General features: G+C 37.9%; 1 protein-coding gene across 3 annotated transcripts in view; it reads left to right on the top strand.

Moving 5' to 3' along the window:
* The window catches only part of PROS1 (protein S), a 29055-nt gene extending 11627 nt beyond the window's left edge, over positions 1-17428 (top strand). For all 3 annotated transcript variants that reach the window (XM_027699766.1, XM_027699767.1, XM_027699765.1), the window contains 8 exons: positions 3186-3307; positions 5929-6047; positions 7787-7976; positions 8449-8616; positions 9651-9819; positions 10987-11135; positions 12004-12217; positions 15047-17428. In XM_027699766.1, coding sequence (XP_027555567.1) covers positions 3186-3307; positions 5929-6047; positions 7787-7976; positions 8449-8616; positions 9651-9819; positions 10987-11135; positions 12004-12217; positions 15047-15192 — 1277 coding nt within the window. In that variant the 3' untranslated portion in view covers positions 15193-17428. The remainder of the gene's footprint in view (positions 1-3185; positions 3308-5928; positions 6048-7786; positions 7977-8448; positions 8617-9650; positions 9820-10986; positions 11136-12003; positions 12218-15046) is intronic.
* Positions 17429-18074: the final 646 nt, after the last annotated feature.

The following is an 18074-nucleotide window of genomic DNA, read 5'->3' as shown; positions in this document are numbered from 1 at the left end:
ACAGCACTATGGCTCTGTAAACACTGACCTTTGTACTTTTCTTCAAGTGTTTATTTCGCCAAACTCTTTTATGGAGTTTTCCGAAGGCACTATATGCCTTTGCTAACCTGTTGTCTATCTCCCCGTCAATCTTACCATCTGAGGAGATGAGGCTCCCTAGGTAATTAGACTGCTGGCCTGATTTGAGCTCTGATTGGCCAATGGTGATATGGGGATGATGGAAGACTTCCTGAGGAGCTGGTTGATAGAGAACTTCTGTCTTCTTTAAGTTGACTTCCAGCCCAAAGAGCTCAGCAGCGTCTGCAAAGCAGGATGTTAAACGCTGCAGAGCTGCTTCTGTGTGGGCGACAAGGACGGCGTCATCAGCGTAAAGCAGCTCCCGGACAAGATGGTTTAAGGTCTTGGTGTGGACCTTCAGTCACCTTAGGTTGAATAGGCTTCCATCAGTACGATATCGAATGTAGATACCGTCCTGATCATCGAGGTCTGCCGTGGCCCTTTGGAGCATCACGCTGAAAATTGCAGTTATAAGGATGGAATATTTGATATCAGTCCATAAATATCCTTAACTCAAGACAAGCTATAGTAAAAGCAACTAAAAATACTTATTTGGCAAGTTAGGGAGATGTATCAGGAGATAATCACCAGAAGTGCAAACTGTGCTTAATCAAGCTGTCTCAAGAAACTAAAAAGATTGTTTTTATCAGTCTATTTAGGTGCTTATTTAATCCTCATGGCCAGGAGCTCAGTCTTTATCCTTTGTATGTCCTTAGATCTCAGATATTGGAAAGACCATTTCACTGAGGTCCCTGAATTCCATTTAACATAACATTCATCTAATCTTTCCTAGAAGTATCTACTTATGTTAGAAAATAACAGTGTTACAGTGAACTGATCTCCATTCTAGGCTGGAAATGACAGCATGGCAGTTCTCTAAACGATTTTTTTATAAACTCTTCACATGTAAAATAAAACTGTTCTTAAATATCAAAAAAAAAAGAGCTATGAAAAGAAAGGAGCTGCACCAGAAGCATCTTTCCTGAAATGAAAATCTGTAATTAAAAATTTCCAGACAAAGTTCTGTAACAATTTCAGCAAAGTTGAAAAATATTTATAGCCAAGTAGCAAGAAGCCATTCATACACAGACCATAATAAAATAACTTCTGAAGTGTTGAAAGTATTTGCATAATTGTTTTATAGTGTATTTTATTTCTCTCTATTTGTTAAAGGTTGTGTTTAGTACACATCAGAAATTAAATTTCAGTTGTAGGACAGCTATGAAAGCTCTTAGAGTTTTTCAATGAAGAGGAATTTTCTACATTGCCAGTTTAAGAAAAATATATCAATGACTGGTTTTTATATTTTAGATGCTACCTTTATGTTAGTGCTCAAAAGGACACAGAAGTAGCTTCTCACTGGCCATGAATCTTTTGCTCCATGGCTTTTCATGCAGGTTTCTTGTCAGCTCTTTGTCCGGTACTATGGGATTAAAATGCTACTGACAATTTTATGTTCCTGTGTGCACCAAAATGAGAAAAACTTCACACTAAATCATTTGATTCTCGTTCCTCTCAGTATTTTCTTCAGATAAATTCAATTTGATGCAACCCGTGTTAGTATTGCTTTTCTAGTGGAACATGGATTCCAGGAGGTTGCAAGATGAGGATGTTACAATGAAAAGTCTCACCTCCTAGAAGGAGATTATGCTGCTAAGCTTTTAGACCCGTTGTAACCACATTAAATGAGTCACCAAATCCTTTCTGAGGACAGGATTGTTCAGACTGACAGGAATGCAAAGTGACATTAGCTTTTCATTGTCATATTGTGTGTAGGTGGCCAAATTCAATTATGGTTATTAGAAAAAGTGAATTTACATACATTTATGCGCAGCTATCTCTGTGATGACAGATTCTATTAGACTGGAACAGAAAAGGGTTTGTTGTCTTTTTTTTCCTCACCCATTCCTGTGAGAATGTTGCTGCAGTTCTTCATGCCTGCTGGAGATGGGAGACACTATGGAAAATATCTGTACAGTTCTCTATTTCATAGTAGCCATACAACTTTAGACACATAATTTGATTATCTTTTCCTCACTTTTGCAAGTTCAAACACCCTGCCAAAAAAATAGGTAATGGAAATTAGTAAGAACACTTATTGTGCTAGAGGGGTCTATCTTGCAGTCAGGAGAAGTGAACTCATCTCCTAAAGGATCAAGGTTTTCTCTTCCCACATGAATTGTCTAATGCGCACAGAACCCTGCCTCCCCATATCCATGCATCACCATATTTCCTCTCTCTTCCTCCAAGCAACAGGAAAAAAAAATTAATATTTAAAAAAAATCCCAGCATAGTATAAAGCAGGTTTAAATGCATGCATTGGGTCAAAATTGTTTATTCCCACTAGGAGAGCCATTTGTTTCAAAACAAGTGTTGCATTTACTTCAATTTGAGGCTCCAAATCACCCTCATTAGAGTCTCTTGTCAAGGAGAGATTTTGTTTTTTATATTAGAACTGTAAAAGTTACATTGGCCTTTTACACAGCCTTTAATTTTAAAGTTATTTATTGTGTACAACCTGCTAAATAGAAAATGAAGTTCCTTGAGTTGATTTAGCTTACTTGCAGTTCAAATCAGACTATTGTCTCCACAAGCAGATGCTGTTTGAAACTCAGCTATTTATGAAATGATTGTATTTTATTTTGAAAGGTATTTTGCCCTGAGATTATTTTGGTTTTATATCAATAAAGCAGGTCCTTTCTTCACATACTTGCCATATATACTCTTAATATTAAATCTAAGCTCTCATGATGTCTTATAGGGAAAGGAAGAGATCTGACCCAGAATGGCATTTCTGCCATATGTGGTGGTCATTTATCAGGTCTCTTTCACTAATTCAACCACATTACAGCTCAGCTTCTTAGTGCCTCACAAGTCAGGCGAAACTGTCTCCAGCTCTCCACACCAGGGCTCTATCAGGTTAGTAAATCTTACACACCTAGCAGGTAATTCTGGATTGTAAATTTTACATAGGAGACATCCATGAGCATTAGTTTAGCTTAGCAGCAGTCACCTATTGGATTCCTGTTATTCCAGAGAACCTATTTTGTTCATTATTCCACTAATTTATGTTAGTTTATCAGTCTATGCCATGAATAAGTCTTCCTGTATGCTTTCATTTCTCCTAGATATTGATGAATGTGCTGAAAATGTTTGTGCTCAACTCTGTGTAAACTCTCCAGGAAGTTACAGCTGCTATTGTGATGGCAAGAAAGGGTTCAAGCTCTCCAAGGACACGAAGAATTGTGAGGTAAGACTGTGCTATGCAAAATTCCGTGTGGGAAATCACAAAATTGGGTATTTATTGATGACAGGACAAATTAGATTAAGGCAAAAGGGAAGCTATTTGAGAACAGATTAAAAATTACTGGAGATTCTGATCTATGGTTTGGCTCACAAAGCAGGCCTGGTAGGGATTTGGATGCCATTTAGTTCATGAATGCTCATTTACAGGAGTCCTGTCAAAAGAAACTTGCCTTAGCCAGTCATCTTTATTCTCTGCTGCTTCCAAAATAAGCCTCAGCTTTCTCCTCTCAAACAATTAATTTCTGTTCAACCTGCTCCGAGGCAGAATGTTCAATTTGTCCATATGTTCCCAAGTTTTCCTTAGACTGCACAGAAGTTTTCATTCACTGTTTCAGAATTACTCTATGCTTTGCTTGTTTGGATTAAAAAAAACCACCTCACTAGGTTGTTTTCCACAGTGCTTAAGAAAAAGCACTCAGTAATACTTGCCAATCGAAGAACATCCTGCAGCCAAAATTGGCTGTTCTTGCTCAGTTTGAAAATTTACACTTCTTAGTAGCAGAAACTTTGCAACTCCAGAGGATCAGAATTCAAGGATTCAAGTCCAAGGATTTTCTTGTGTTCTCTGTATACTTTGAAAGGTGCAGGCAGGCTGAGACTTGTTATGTGAAGGGAAATCACATAACAAGTGCCAACAAAAAACCCACCTCTAACAGAGTCTAACAAAATTTGGATTAAACTTCAGGAAGAAGATCTGACACGAGTTCTGACATCTGTGTGTTAGATCTTGTTTGTACTTTCTGAAGTTTAGTATCTGAACAACACTTGGCAGTAATTATATTTCATTTTGCTCCTCCTTGAAATAGTAACATGTAATGAGGCTGGAAGATGCTCTTATTTTTAGTACTGTAGTTCAAATATGATTAATTCTCTATCTGGAAGTTAATTTCATGCCTTTTAATTGGGGAAAAAGAAAAAGTTTAATCAGCTGAAAATAAATGCAGTCTAAAGACTAGTGATACTAGCAGGCTTGAAATGAAATAGCCATAAAATTCAAGATGTGCACCTCTACATTTAATGGAACTGCTGCATCGGGAATACAGAAGTAAAAGTTTGAGAACTGCATTGATAACTTTTACAGGAGTACAGCATTTCTTGAGAACAGAAAAGTTCTCACACCTATTCTTGATCATTCTGTTCTGTAGTACTACTATTCTGCCATCATATAGAAGACAGTCATGGGGCATTTTGAGGGATAAGATTAGATCCAGATGACTTTTAGACTCCTACTATGAGACTTTTTTAGACTCCTCAGTGAGGCAGGTACTTTAAACCCCGTTCTGGGATAGTCTTCCCACCTCTCTCCACACACACAGCCTGATTTCCTGAATCTGAAGGAATCAGTGTTTTACTTTTAAATGAAATCGTACATATTACTTAAGTACAAAATTACACTTTCAGAAGATAAGTCAATAGTGCCTTAGAATGGATACCTGACATTTCTTTACTGAATATTTTCCTAGTTTAAACTTGCACCACACAAAATAGATATTATTCCTGAATAGAAACATCAAGAGGATGAATACCTGAAGGAATAACCACTGCCCAGGGAAGTGGTGGATTCTCCGTCCCTGGAGGTTTTTAAGATGAGGCTGGACACGGCACTTAGTGCCATGGTCTAGCAGCTGTGGTGGTAGTGGATCAAGGGTTGGACTTGATGATCTCAGAGGTCCTTTCCAACCTGTCTGATTCTATGATTCTAATTTCCCCCCTGCCATTGCAACTATGATTACTCACATTGACTTTGGCAAGAGCATTAGGATTAATCCCAGTTTTACATACTGTTTGTAGTTGCCACAAATACTTAGAATTTTTTACACTTTCCCTGATAATGTAGTCTTAAGAGGTTCATAGTCCCACTATCAATCCTCAGAAATATTAATTCAGTGCTATTCAGTAGGAATTGTGGTGTTGCTTTTGTCAACATTCCTTTCCAGAGCTCAAATAGGACAAGTACATTCAAAGAACAGCCAAGATAGAAACATTTTCTTTTAATCTGTTACTTAATCCACTTGTAAATTGTTACTTTTTATTCCAGGTAAATAATTCTAGTAGTACTAGAGATCATTCAGCTATGAGTAGCTGTAAATCAGTATTGATAAAGAAAATAAAATCACCTTTTATTTTTTTTATGCAATCTTCTCAAGACACAGCTCTGACCCATTCCCTTCTAACACCTGATCAGGTTTAGATTCTACAGAACTTCAATAATGGAGCTTGGCAGGACCCCCAGTATGGGGGTGTCAGACATCCCTGGTGAAAGGAAAGCACCTGATGGAAGATTTGAATTCTTAATTAAAATACTAAATATTTAAATAGTAGTTTTGATCCACCAGAACTGTGTTCCAACCTGAGTTATCCTCCAGCAGTTTAAATAATGGACATTTCAAGCAAAAGCAAAACCACACCAGTTCATTTGTACATAGGTATTCAAGTTCTAAAAAGCCCAAAAAACCGGAGGTAAGCCATTCTTTAAACATAAAAAAGGACAGGCCAGCAGCCAACAAGAGTTGCTTCATAAGCTATCACAATGCATTACCAGTTTTTTTTCTCTACCATTTTCAGTCTATTACTGAGTGTATCCCACTGAACCTCGAAAAGAATTATGAGCTGCTTTATCTGGCAGAGCAATTCATAGGAATTCCCGTCCTCTACTTAAAGTTTAAATTGCCAAATGTCACAAGGTAAGCATTTACTGTTTATAAAAGTGTGCATTGAAATTATGGTCATCTGTGTTCATTAATTTTCTGAGGGTTTAGAAAGAGTGCATTGCATGCATAAATTATATCGCCACCTGCACAGTGGTTAAGATACCTTTGTATGAAGAATGAATTAACTTGGGTTCCTACATATGTCTGTGAAATAAGAAAGTTGAAGTCTTCAGGCAATTACAGTCCCCATTACCAGTGCTGCTGTAAGGGAGAGGAGTATGGGCTGGGAGAAGGAGTTCACAGAGATCCAGAACTGAATGGTGAAAAAGAGGATTGAGGGCAGTAAGTTTAATAGGCAGTGGGTCCTCTTGGTTTGTGGAGAAGAGAGCAAAAAATTGTGGCTTTCTCATGACCAGAAGCTTCCTCTGGAGGAAACAGCAGGGGCTGGGGAAGGAGGGAGGTGATACAGATACAGGAAGGCATTTAAAATTATCAACAGAAAATTCAGAGATTATAGGAAAATAAATACTGTACAGGTCCCAGTTATATATGGGAATATATATGGGAATGCCTTCAGTTTGGATGCTGCTGCTACTTCACATCTGCTCTGGGTAGAAGCTGTGACATGCTCTGCACATACTGCTGAGAAACAAAACCAAGCCAGTGCTTCCTTTTGCAGTGTGTTCCAAGGACAGCACCTTGTCTAGAGATTTTCTTTACAGCTGTCAGAGTAATTGTTAGTGCGGGTGACCCCTTTATTACTGGTGAAATTCTCTGCTGCAGCAGCTGAAATTGCAGCTTGACTTCCTGACAACAATTTGAAGGTAACAGCAGCAGCAGCTATTGAGCTGGTGATCCCCAGAGCCTTACAGAAGGACATAAATACTGAGAACTTTTTCTTGTGCCGCTGTTCCAGGTTGGCCAGGCATTAATGCTGTCCTGGAAGACCTTTCTGAGGTGATAAATGTTTGAAGGTGTCCTACTAGTGTCTGTGTAAATACAGGACGGTTCTCGGTGCGGGTCTGGTGAGGGGCAGCTCCATCTGGTGGACAAGGAACAGCACTGCGAGTGAAAGCCACCCAAATTAATTACAGATGCTTTCAGCAAGTCCTGACTTGCAAATGCTTTGCTTTCCCCTTTCATCTTTAATCTATTTTATCCATTCCCAAAGCTTCAGGAGATACAGTTTCTTTACTATACTTCTACTCTCTTCTCTTGCACTGTACAGTTTCTATAATGCAAACTCTCATTTTGCTACATATACACGTTCAGCCAAGATCCAGATAACAAACCCTCAGAAATTAGAGAATAGCATATAAAAGGCAGCATAACCAAAGCAAATTGCCAGCTTACAATCGTTGTAGGACAACACTTGGCAACCTTTGTTGTATTGAAGCACATCATTGCTCATATATTTTGTCTGCATCACATCCCCACAAAACGCAATGGGAATATTACATCCATCTTATTCAAGGGAGTGGGATGTCCTTCACATGTAAAGCTCATAGTGGATTTGGGAACTGAACCAAGGTTCTTTCAAATCCCAGCTCAGCCTGTTAATCTGGAAACTTTTCACTGGATTCGGGTGAACAAGGCTCACATTACATTCTGCTTTTGACTAATTCTATGCAAATATCACAACTCCTCAGCTGCAGAGATACCAAAAGGTTAATATCTGTGAACTTTTTTTAACCCTGGTAATGGGTTATTGTAGGCTGTACAGTATTTCATGTTTCCTGTCTTCTTATTAAGATTCCTTCTTCACAACTCAGATTTACAGCAGAGTTTGATTTTCGGACATATGATGCAGAAGGAGTTATCCTGTATGCCGAATCCCTTGACAATTCAGCATGGATATTGCTGGCTCTTCGTGATGGGAAGATTGAAGTTCAGTTCAAGAACGAATTTGGAACAAAAGTCACCAGTGGAGGCAAAGCCATTAATGATGGACTGTGGCATATAGTAAGTTGAGTTTTCTTCTCCCCTTTCCTTCCTTTAACCCACTATGGAAATATTCTGTGTTTATAAGTAAAGTAGGGAGAAACTAAGCAACCATTAAAAGACTAAAAATCATGCACTCACCCCCCAGATTTAAAAATCAACCAAGAAATGCACAAGAATGCCTTACATCAGGAAATTGTGTTGCCTATTTACAATCAAGAAAGGGACAATCACCACAAGCTGTCAACATAGCAATTATTCTTTTTAAACATGAAAAATGAAGTGGCAGAATATTGAAAAGTGTGATTGTGTGGTCAAGTTCATAGTTATTAGATACTTTGTGTATAGAGCAAGTTTTACATTTGCTAGACCAAAATCCATTTTGTTCTTCAAGCCTTCCTCTCTGAGATGAAAGGCCTGGCTCACTTACTCCATCTATAAATAGCTACATTTTCTTGTGTGTATATGTCTAATTATTTATATCTTATTCTAGATATCAGTTGAAGAACTGGAGCACAGCATCAGTGTAAAAATAGCTAAAGAAGCTGTGATGAGTATTAACAGCCCAGGAACTCTTTTTAAACAGTCCCAGGGTTTCCTGGAAACTAAGGTGTACATTGCAGGATTACCTCGCAAAGTGGGCAATGCTCTTGTTAAACAGGTAACTAAAATAACAAGACTAATGTTGATTGATACTGTTCTGTTTGTTCAGTTTTGTATTGTTTACTTAAGAGTCACAGAGGAAGCAAGTTTGGCATGGAACCCATTTAGGAAATGAAAATCTGGTTATTAAACCACTGTTTTGAAAATAAAAGCTTTGTGTTCTGTCTTCAGTAAGTTTCAGTTGTAAAAACACAGAGCTTTTGGTCTAATCTTTCAGGATTCTGTAACCTGTTTCCTAATAAAGCTTTAAGATTCCCTAAATCACCACCACTTCTGCTGAGAGGGCATTTTGGAGTGATTCATGTTTATGGTGCTGGCTTTTGGTAGGCTCTGAGTGGGTGCAGAATTTACTGTGCAGGCAGCACAACGAGCTTTCATTTTTACTGGGTTTTATAATAGCCCAGGCTGGTGAAGCCCTATGATTCTTTCAGTCTTCTAACCTCAACAGCTCATGCTGGGGATGCACTCAATCAAGTTGCAACTGTCTGCCTTGCAGTCCAGGAGCCCTTTGGCAATCTAAACAGAGGCAAAAGGAAACTGTACACCTTTTTATTTATTTTTTAAAAAATCAATTTTTGCTCAAAAGTGAGGCAGAAAGAAAAAGTATGAAACAAAACAATGACATCCCCTTATCCAATAGAGAGCAATTCCAGAAATTTCTCTGTGTTTTGGTATAAGAAAAAGATGAAACTTAAAACAAGTAACAGTGCTAGTGATCACTGTCTTTCAGCTACAGAAAAGCTTCCAGCCTTTTGTTCAGGTCACAACATGAGCTTTAAAAGTTGAAGGAGTCTATTTTTGTACAGGTCACTGGCATCAAAGTGGGAAATGGTAAATCAAAAATACTATGGAAGGCTCAGATACTAAAAGCATGCCTTTTGTTTTCTCCCAGCATCAGTGCTATAGCCTATAGCATTGATAAGACTATTAATAACTACACAGAAGTAAGTTGATATGTAAAATAATGCCTTATTTTTAACATTTTTAAAACAACTTGGAAGGCAAACACCTAATGCTGCAATTCTTCTACAGATTAACCCTCGGTTAGATGGTTGTATTCGTGCCTGGAACCTGATGAATCAGGGACATTCAGGTGTAAAAGAAGTTATTCAAGAAAAACAAAGCAAACACTGTTTAGTATCAGTGGGGAGAGGATCCTTCTACCCTGGCACTGGAATGGCAGCATTTCAGATAAACTATAGTGAGTATTTTTGTATCGTTATATTTGTTTTGCTGGGCTAGTAATGGAACTGATGAATTGTTAAGAGAAAGAAAATAAGAAAGGACACACAAACTAAGCTAAACACCACTGCATCCACCAATGATTCCCTTTAGCTTCTGTTAGAAATTTGCTTGAATGAGAATTCTGATCCCACTAGTGTCATTTATTCAATTTCTGGAGTGCTTTACATTCAGGAGCATATTCTTTGTTTGCAAAGGATGGGCACTGTTGAACAGCACTTTCACTTTACAAAGTTTTAATTCTGTCCCCTCTTCATCAGTGGGGAAAACAAAAAGTTGGAGATATAGAAAAGGATCACTGACAGATTTGTATATGCAATTTTGCTCCTCAACAAACATCCTGTCTTGAGACTGTAAGTGCATCTCTTGCTCCTTCCTGAACCCAGAATTTCCTTACCTGACCTCCTGCCTTAACTTTAAAATTTGCAATCCAGAATCTCCTTGTGCACACTTGAAAGCCCAAATCTCTTGGGCATTGTCCCAAATCCTGTTGTCATTATACCCTTTCCCATCCCAAATGGTGTGCTGCCCTTCAGCCCCAATAGTTTTCATCCCAGAACTTGCTGTTCTCTCACAGTTTTAAATTCCCTAGCACATTTAAAAGATTTCTCCAGCATTTTATATTCTGTGCTTCCAACCAACTTAAATCAGTTTCCTATGCCACTCAAGTTGTAAATGTAAAAGGGTGTGAGAACTACCAGTTTTTCTTGGCTGTAGTTTATGGGTAAATTGGTTTTTTGGATTTAATTTTGAACTGACCTCTAATGAATGTGGCACCTGTTCCATGTTAGAATGGAGAAAGTAGCAAAAAAAACCAACAAAAAAACCAAAAAGAAAACAACAACAACAAAAAAACACCCCAAAAAACCAAAACAAACACTCCAAAATTTCATAAGCTCAGAAGATCCAGGATTAAAAGTTAGGTGGGTTTTGTTTGGTGTTTTTTTTGCTTGGGTTTATTAGACTTACAGTTCTTTCTATAAGTTCCAAAGTTCACTGTTTTTTTTCTGGAGATTCATACTAATTTTTCCATAGTGGGCAGGAGATTAAATACTAATTTTTAACACTGTATTAATTTTTCATTACCAGATTGATTCATTAATTTCAATTATTCTTTTTAAAACAGATAACCTTGACAGTGCTGAAGATTGGCTAATAAATGTGACTCTGAGTATTCGCTCATCCACAGACACTGGTGTTATGTTTGCCTTGGTTTCTAATGAAACAGTGCCTCTTGCATTGTCCATAGTGGACTCTAACTCCTCTGACTCACAGGTGATCTTACAATTATCATAACAATTAATTGCATATAAGTCTCACATCTTGGTTTTGTCTCACTTAAATTAGTGCCCCATTTGTGAAAAATCAAGCTACAAGAGCCACTCCCATGTACTTGCATGGTAGCCTGACTTAATATTTTGAAAAGGATTTATATCATATAATGATGTGCAGAAAATATATTTCTATCAGAAAATATATTTCTATTAATGACTGAATAATGTGTATTAATATATTTCTGTTAATGAAAATATAATTGTATTAATTATGTCAGCTACATTACATTATGTCATCTTATGTCAGATCCCTTACATCATGATTTCTTTAATCTTTCCTTCTTTAGCCTTTCCTTCCAAATGCACAAAGCAGAAAGGGGAGTATGACAGTAGCGGAATGATGATGAGATAATAATGGCATCGTGTTAGTTTGAATTCATAAACAGATTTTGCTGTCCTTAAGTTTCCATTATCTAGAGCTGTACCTTGAACATCCCAAGCTAGATCATGATTATATTCCATGGCTAATCCATGCTTCTGCCCTAAATAAGACCCTATAGCGAACACTTAGTTACCTTTAAAACTGTAGTGGTACTACTTTTGCCTGTAAGTGAAATGGGATTTCACCTCAGAACCACAGCCAAAGATGTTTTACAGTGCACATTCTCACTTACAAATTTAAGAATGGCATTTATCACCAAAAGTGATCAAACACATCAACTTTGGTAACTTTTCCAGGTGAGGGTACCAGTTTTTAATAGGTGGGTCTAATATTTCCTGTTCTTCTACTGTTCTGCACCAGAACAAAGTATAAGTATGTGTTAAAGTTATACGTGACATCTTTTGTGATCTACCCTTCTTCTCTTTAGAAAATCACTGTGACCGTTGGAAACATCACTGTTGCACATCTGGAATCAAAGAAGTTATGTACCCCCAGAAAGGTGCAGGTTGGACTTTTAGTAACCAAACAGGAACTTGAACTGTCTGTGGATTCACACACAGATAGAAGCAATTCAGAGCACCTGTCTGTCCTGAATCAAGCCATGATGGCAAATGTTGTCACTTACTTGGGTGGGCTGCCAGGTAAATTCTGTTTGTTTTCATTAATTTGTTTATTTGTACAAGCCTGTTTATATTCAGCCTTACTCAAGCTGGGAAAAGGCTACAATTGTAAAAAAAAAAATGTGCTTCTTGTTTCATCCAGCTTTTAAGGGAACCTGCTTTTCAACAGTAGCATTTTATGGCCCCTTAAGACCTGGGTTTCTCTTTAGATGTTTTTAGCTTGGAAAATGTCTTCATTTTCGAGTTGGGAAGAAATGGGCATTGCATACTTCTGAAATGCCACCAGCTGGCACAATTTAGGGACTGCATCATGCACGTAGGAAAACCAGGCATTCGTAAGTAATTTAACTGTCAGAAGTGCAGAAGGAGAAGTCAGAAATATGGTTTCAACAATTAAACTCTGGCAATAGATAACTGCAAATCTTTGTGTTGAAACAACAAATATTTTGTTTAAAGGAAGCTACAAGTGTAGTGCCAGTCTTAAGATGTGTACAAGGATTATTTGGAACAGGAATTGTACACATGCTTATCTATAAAGTAGTTTGACTTCAGGGTGAATCAAGAAGTAAAATAGCATTGCCCCAGGTGAGGAATTTTCAAAGCCTAAGATACTGAAACTTGAAAATTGCCAGAGGAAAGATGCCATGGTTACAATGTTACTACTGTTAGAGCCTTTCTGTGTCTTCTATTATTTTATGGAGAATGAGTCACAATTCCTAAGAAAATTGCAAGGGTTTGACCAACATGTTTGGAATTGACATCCATTTTACTGCCCCGGATACTCAACATCATTATTTTCACCGTGTTTTTCTGCAGAAGACAAGGATGTTCAGGAGTAAGAAGAGGGAAGGGAGTTATCCATTAGATATGATCTCTTTAGGCATTTCTTCCAAGGTAGTGTATTTTTTGTAGTTCCACCCTCAGACTTGCATGTCAAAATAGAAGGAATGTATTCAGGGCAGCACTGCAGGTACCACAGCCTGTCTGAGATGGTGGTCCCCTCAAAATCCAGGCCCATGTGTTGTAATTTAATTGTTCTCTACAAGTCTTCACACACTGGTAATCAAGAATGTAACAAGATTCAGGCACCAATTTCGCCTTGAATTTTGTTTTTGAGTGGATATGCAATATCTTGGAAACCAGATAACCAGGTAAGTTCAGTTCAAATGGAATGTGTAGAATGAGAAGAATGCACTAATGATGCAGTGCTGTCACATACCACAGGAGTGTTTTTGTAATACCTGCCTGCTTTTAAAGGAGAGATGAAGTTAGTATTTACTTAGTAGAGATGGGTCAGGAGGTTAACTGAGCCATAGCAACTAAGATTCCAGTAATTTCTTAGACCTCTTCATTTTTGGGATATGTATATTATTCTTTCTAGTACATTGCCAGCCACAAAGCAATTGGCGTCTTAAGAGTTAAGATCTTTGGTTTGGGCTGTCCCAGACAGATAAGAAGAGAGTATTAGTTACTTACTGCTCCTTAAAAGTAATCAGTTTTAAAAGGTATCTTCAATATGCAAATTAACAAAACAAACAAAAAACCCCCACCCTCTGTACGAATAAAAAGTTTCTACTTAAAGGTGTCAAAAAACCCAACAAAACCCCCCATGTTATTTGAAGGAGGCTCTTCCACAACAACCTCTGTTACCAAAGAGGGAAAAAGTAGTGTAGAAAAACTAGTTCAGGTCCCTCTGTACAGCCATTCTGGCACTTATTCATTCCGGTTCACCTCTGAAAAGCCTCTGGGATTACTGAGCAGTATAAAAAAGGTAGGTAGGGGTCCCCACACTGAGCTACAGTCCACAGAACTGTGTGGTTAAAATGTGCATTTCTTGAAGACTGTAAGTCCCTCACTTTGATACACCTGTCTTCAAACTAGTAAGTGTTGGGAATATGCCTCTGTTAATTAATTCAGTGGAACCAGTGAAGGCTAAATGAGACTTGCACGGTTCTATGTCAGCAGACATGTTATCACTGGTGTAAAAAAAAAAAAAAACACCCAGGACTATTTGTTCAGTACTTCAGCTTACAGCAAAATAAAATCACAATGAAGCAACATTTGTTCCTCAAATGATCAAGTCTGTCTCCTAAGGAGGAATAGGGTGATTAACATCTGAAAAAAAAAAAACATGATGCTTTTGAGATCAGCTCCTGGTCATCCTCATTCTAGTTGATGAAGGTGCTTTGTAAGCTTTGTAACCTTGTAAGAATCCAGTTGTACCCTAAGACGTCGGAGTAATGCCTGCTTGATTTTGTGCTTAACATGCTGTTTCCTGGAAGCATATCCATGATCTGATGCTGCCAAACAACACCTAAATGAGTAGCAGACAAAGTGAGTCTTTTACAGAGAATTTGATTTTGCAGTAAGGAAGCAGTAAAATGTGAGGTTCCCAGGGGTCCCCAGTTGAGAATTGGCAGTTTTGAATCTAGAGTAGCTTTCTGGCAAGAGCAAGACAGTTCTTTCTGTGACCTCTAAGCCCATAAACATCTGTTTGTACATCAGGAAAGAACAGCAGACTCCAGGAAACAAACCACTGGTTCACTGTTGTTAATACAGGAAAAGCTACTATGAAAAATATTCCTGTAGTTCGGTTTCTGGATGAGAATTCTAATGGATATTTCAAATTCTACTGACCTTTCTCAGCTTTGCTGACTTTATCTTGATCTTAAAGAAAAGGGGAAAGAACTAAAGTGTTTCCTGACAAATTGCTCTTGTCCCATGACTAAATTTAGTCCCATGACTAAATAATGAATGGAGAGTGGAGTATTCCCCATGTTTTTCCTAATCTGAAAAATACATATGAATTTGCATGCCTTGGCCTAATAAATTGAACATGCTTTTGTGCAGATGTTCCTCTGGGTGCTACACCAGTGACTGCTTTTTATAATGGCTGCATGGAGGTGAAGGTCAACAACAGGCAGCTGGATCTGGATGAAGCCATTTCTAAACACAACGACATCAGATCTCACTCGTGCCCACTGATTATGCAGTAACCATTCAGATCTTAATTTAACTTTTTTTTCCTTTCAGATATAATTTGTGTAATTAGTCTTATGCCATAATAAAGCCTGCATTGTTTTATGCAAGATGTGCCAGGGAAATAGTGTGTTTTTCCTCCTTTTTATATAGAATGGAGGAAAAATCCCCACTCTGTTCAGAGGTAAAGAGACAATCAAGATGAAAATTCTGTAAAATGTTCTTTTATTCGTATCAGTGGTAAATCTTAAAGCTAGATTTATCTTCCATGTTCATACTATGTCCTTGGCATATTTAGCTTGGAGAGAAAGCTTAGGAATTTCTGTTGAGAAACAATTTCACTCTTCATTTTTCATGTATCAGCACAAAGTTACAAGTTATTTGTATTAGAATCTAAACAAAACTTTTCTGAGCATAACGTGCAAAGAAAGATCTCTACAGGTTTTGTAATATGAGCTTTTGGTAAAGGAAAAAAATACCCTGGAATCCATAGCCCAAGCTCTCTGTGAATATGTTTACAAGTTGTATTTATATTGGTAAAGCAACTTCAAAACAGAAATGTTTCTTTAAGTAGCTCAATTTTTGAAAATATCTTTTGTTATATTGTGCCAGCTTTAATTCTTCTATCTTTAGAACCCAGCTTTAGAGTTTTTTTAAAAGAGTTTTGGATCAGGTTAGGCAATTTAATTTAGAGTGGGTTAAAATACACCTAGGCAGTTTTGGAAAGGAAAGGAAGTGGCTTGAAGGAAGGAGCTCTGGTCTTCATCACAGGACATGAAACTGAAATTTGCCAAGTGAAACTGAGAAATTGTGGCAAATATTTCTTCTATTCAGGGCAGATCCAGCATTTCTCAACATAAGCACAGTCTGATGGTCCATCATATTCCCTTTATTTAGGTCAACCTTGCATTCACAGAGCTCCAGAATAGATTTGTGAGCTGTGTTTCTGACATCCTTAAAAGCCCAAGTTTTGCTGGTAACATCAGAAAGTAAAGCCATATTCTGCTCAGCCAACTTTAATATACCAGCAGGTAATTAGAAAAGTATTGCTTTCCTCAGGTGTGCCAACTTCAGGCACTCCTAATATTTTTTTAACATCCTTTGAGTGTTCTTTCCACTTCCAACCTCATTTTCACACAACCACAAGCCTCCCTGTGCAGCTCACCTAGTGGTTTTGTTAACCCCAAACCAAATAAATAGCAAGAGAATTGCTGTGAGCTATGGATGTGCACTCTCATCCATCAACCAGAGACATTTATCTGCCAGTATTCTTGACCTGAGGTTTGCTTTCCACACTTGAGACACTGAAATGGAAATATATGTACAGAAGGATGGATTGTGACAATATTCATTGTGAGGGTTGCCTTTCTCCAGAGATATTCTGAGTGACATTAGTGAGGTTTCTTCCACTGTGGAATGCTAACCTTAATACATCAGTATTGCAGAATCTGTGCCCATCTTTCAACATTATTGCTCTGTCTGAAGTTATTGTTAAACTTCACTTCCCACTTGTGACATGTAAGACAGGATTTGCTCCAACTTTCACACCAGTACAGCCTCTGAATCTGTCCAAGCACTGGTTCATATGTAGCTGCTGACACCCCAGGGCTACTTGCCACTAAACTACTAGTTTTTTTCACTTTCTAGGATGGTAAAACAAGTTTTGATTTCTCCTGACTCCGTGGAGGGGAGATAACTTCAGGAGAATATCCTTCCCTGCTCTCCCACCATCCCAGCACACACTTTCTTCACGTGGGCCCAAGCTGAAGAATAACTTGGCTGAAGTAAGCAGGTTTTGCAAGCAAGGCAGAGCTGAATTGGGACTTTTGACATCAAATGTGGCCACTTTGTTTATGGTATCTCAGCAGCACCCATTAATTCTGAGAGGCTCTCAGGTCAGGCTCTGCCTTGCACAACAAACACGGGAAGTATGAGACGAGGGACACAAAGTGTCAGCAATGTTCTAGATGCTTATGCTGGCGTGGGAACAGAAGAAAAGGTTTGGGGTTTTGTGGGTTTTTTTGCTGTTGTTTGGTTGGATTTTTAGGTTTTGTTTGTTTAAATGTAATAAATTGTATAGAAATGAAAGAAAAAAAAATCACTTTCTCACACAGACCGTTTCTCTTTGTTTTCATGGAATAATATCTTAGGGTTTTGTAGTTACAATGAAACCTCTGCACTTCTTTTTTTAAATGTAAAAGTGCCTCCCTATTGTAAGAATTAAATAAAGCAGCATTTGCAAGTTTCTATTCATTTTAAGTTGTATTTGCATATCTTTGTTCATTTTCACTGTGCAAGACTTGTTCTGGTGGTCAAGTGGCTCAGTCAGCAGATTGTGATCATCTGCAGCATCAAAAGAGTTGGCTCAAATTAAAATGCTCTCCAAATAGGCATCCATGCTCTCTAGATAAATTTTTAAGCTTATTAATTGTTTAATATTGCCTGAGGAAATTCAGCTTTCCTTAAAACTACATATGGAGAAAAGGACCAGGGAAAGTAACCAAATTCCTGTATTTTCTCCTTCATCAGATGTATTTCATTGTATTTTTAGGCATAATCATTTCAGCAAGGGCCACTCAGTGTTTATAGAGAACAGCTGGACCTGCTCTGCATTTTCAAGCTCCTGTGCATGTGTGTTACAAATCCAGTATATCCTGATTTCCTTGAAAATGAAATTTAGTCATGAAATTGGTTCCCAGTTATACTACAGCAGCTTCCTGCTCACATGCCTAAGTTCAGTTTACATGCTTTAATGCCTGCATGTTTTCTGGTAGGTTAAGTGCAAATACCTTTGTTATTGATGCTCAAGATTAGCTCTAGAGCTGTCATCTTCAAAGAATGAGTGACCAAACTCATTCTCTGCCATTCTCATTCTGCTTGTTACTGATGTTAGCCCTTC

This window comes from Neopelma chrysocephalum, unplaced genomic scaffold (assembly GCF_003984885.1).
Source record: "Neopelma chrysocephalum unplaced genomic scaffold, ASM398488v2 Primary Assembly neopelma1_141, whole genome shotgun sequence".
In the NCBI taxonomy this organism is placed as follows: Eukaryota; Metazoa; Chordata; class Aves; order Passeriformes; family Pipridae; genus Neopelma; species Neopelma chrysocephalum.
This window is presented reverse-complemented; position numbering and strand designations above follow the sequence as displayed.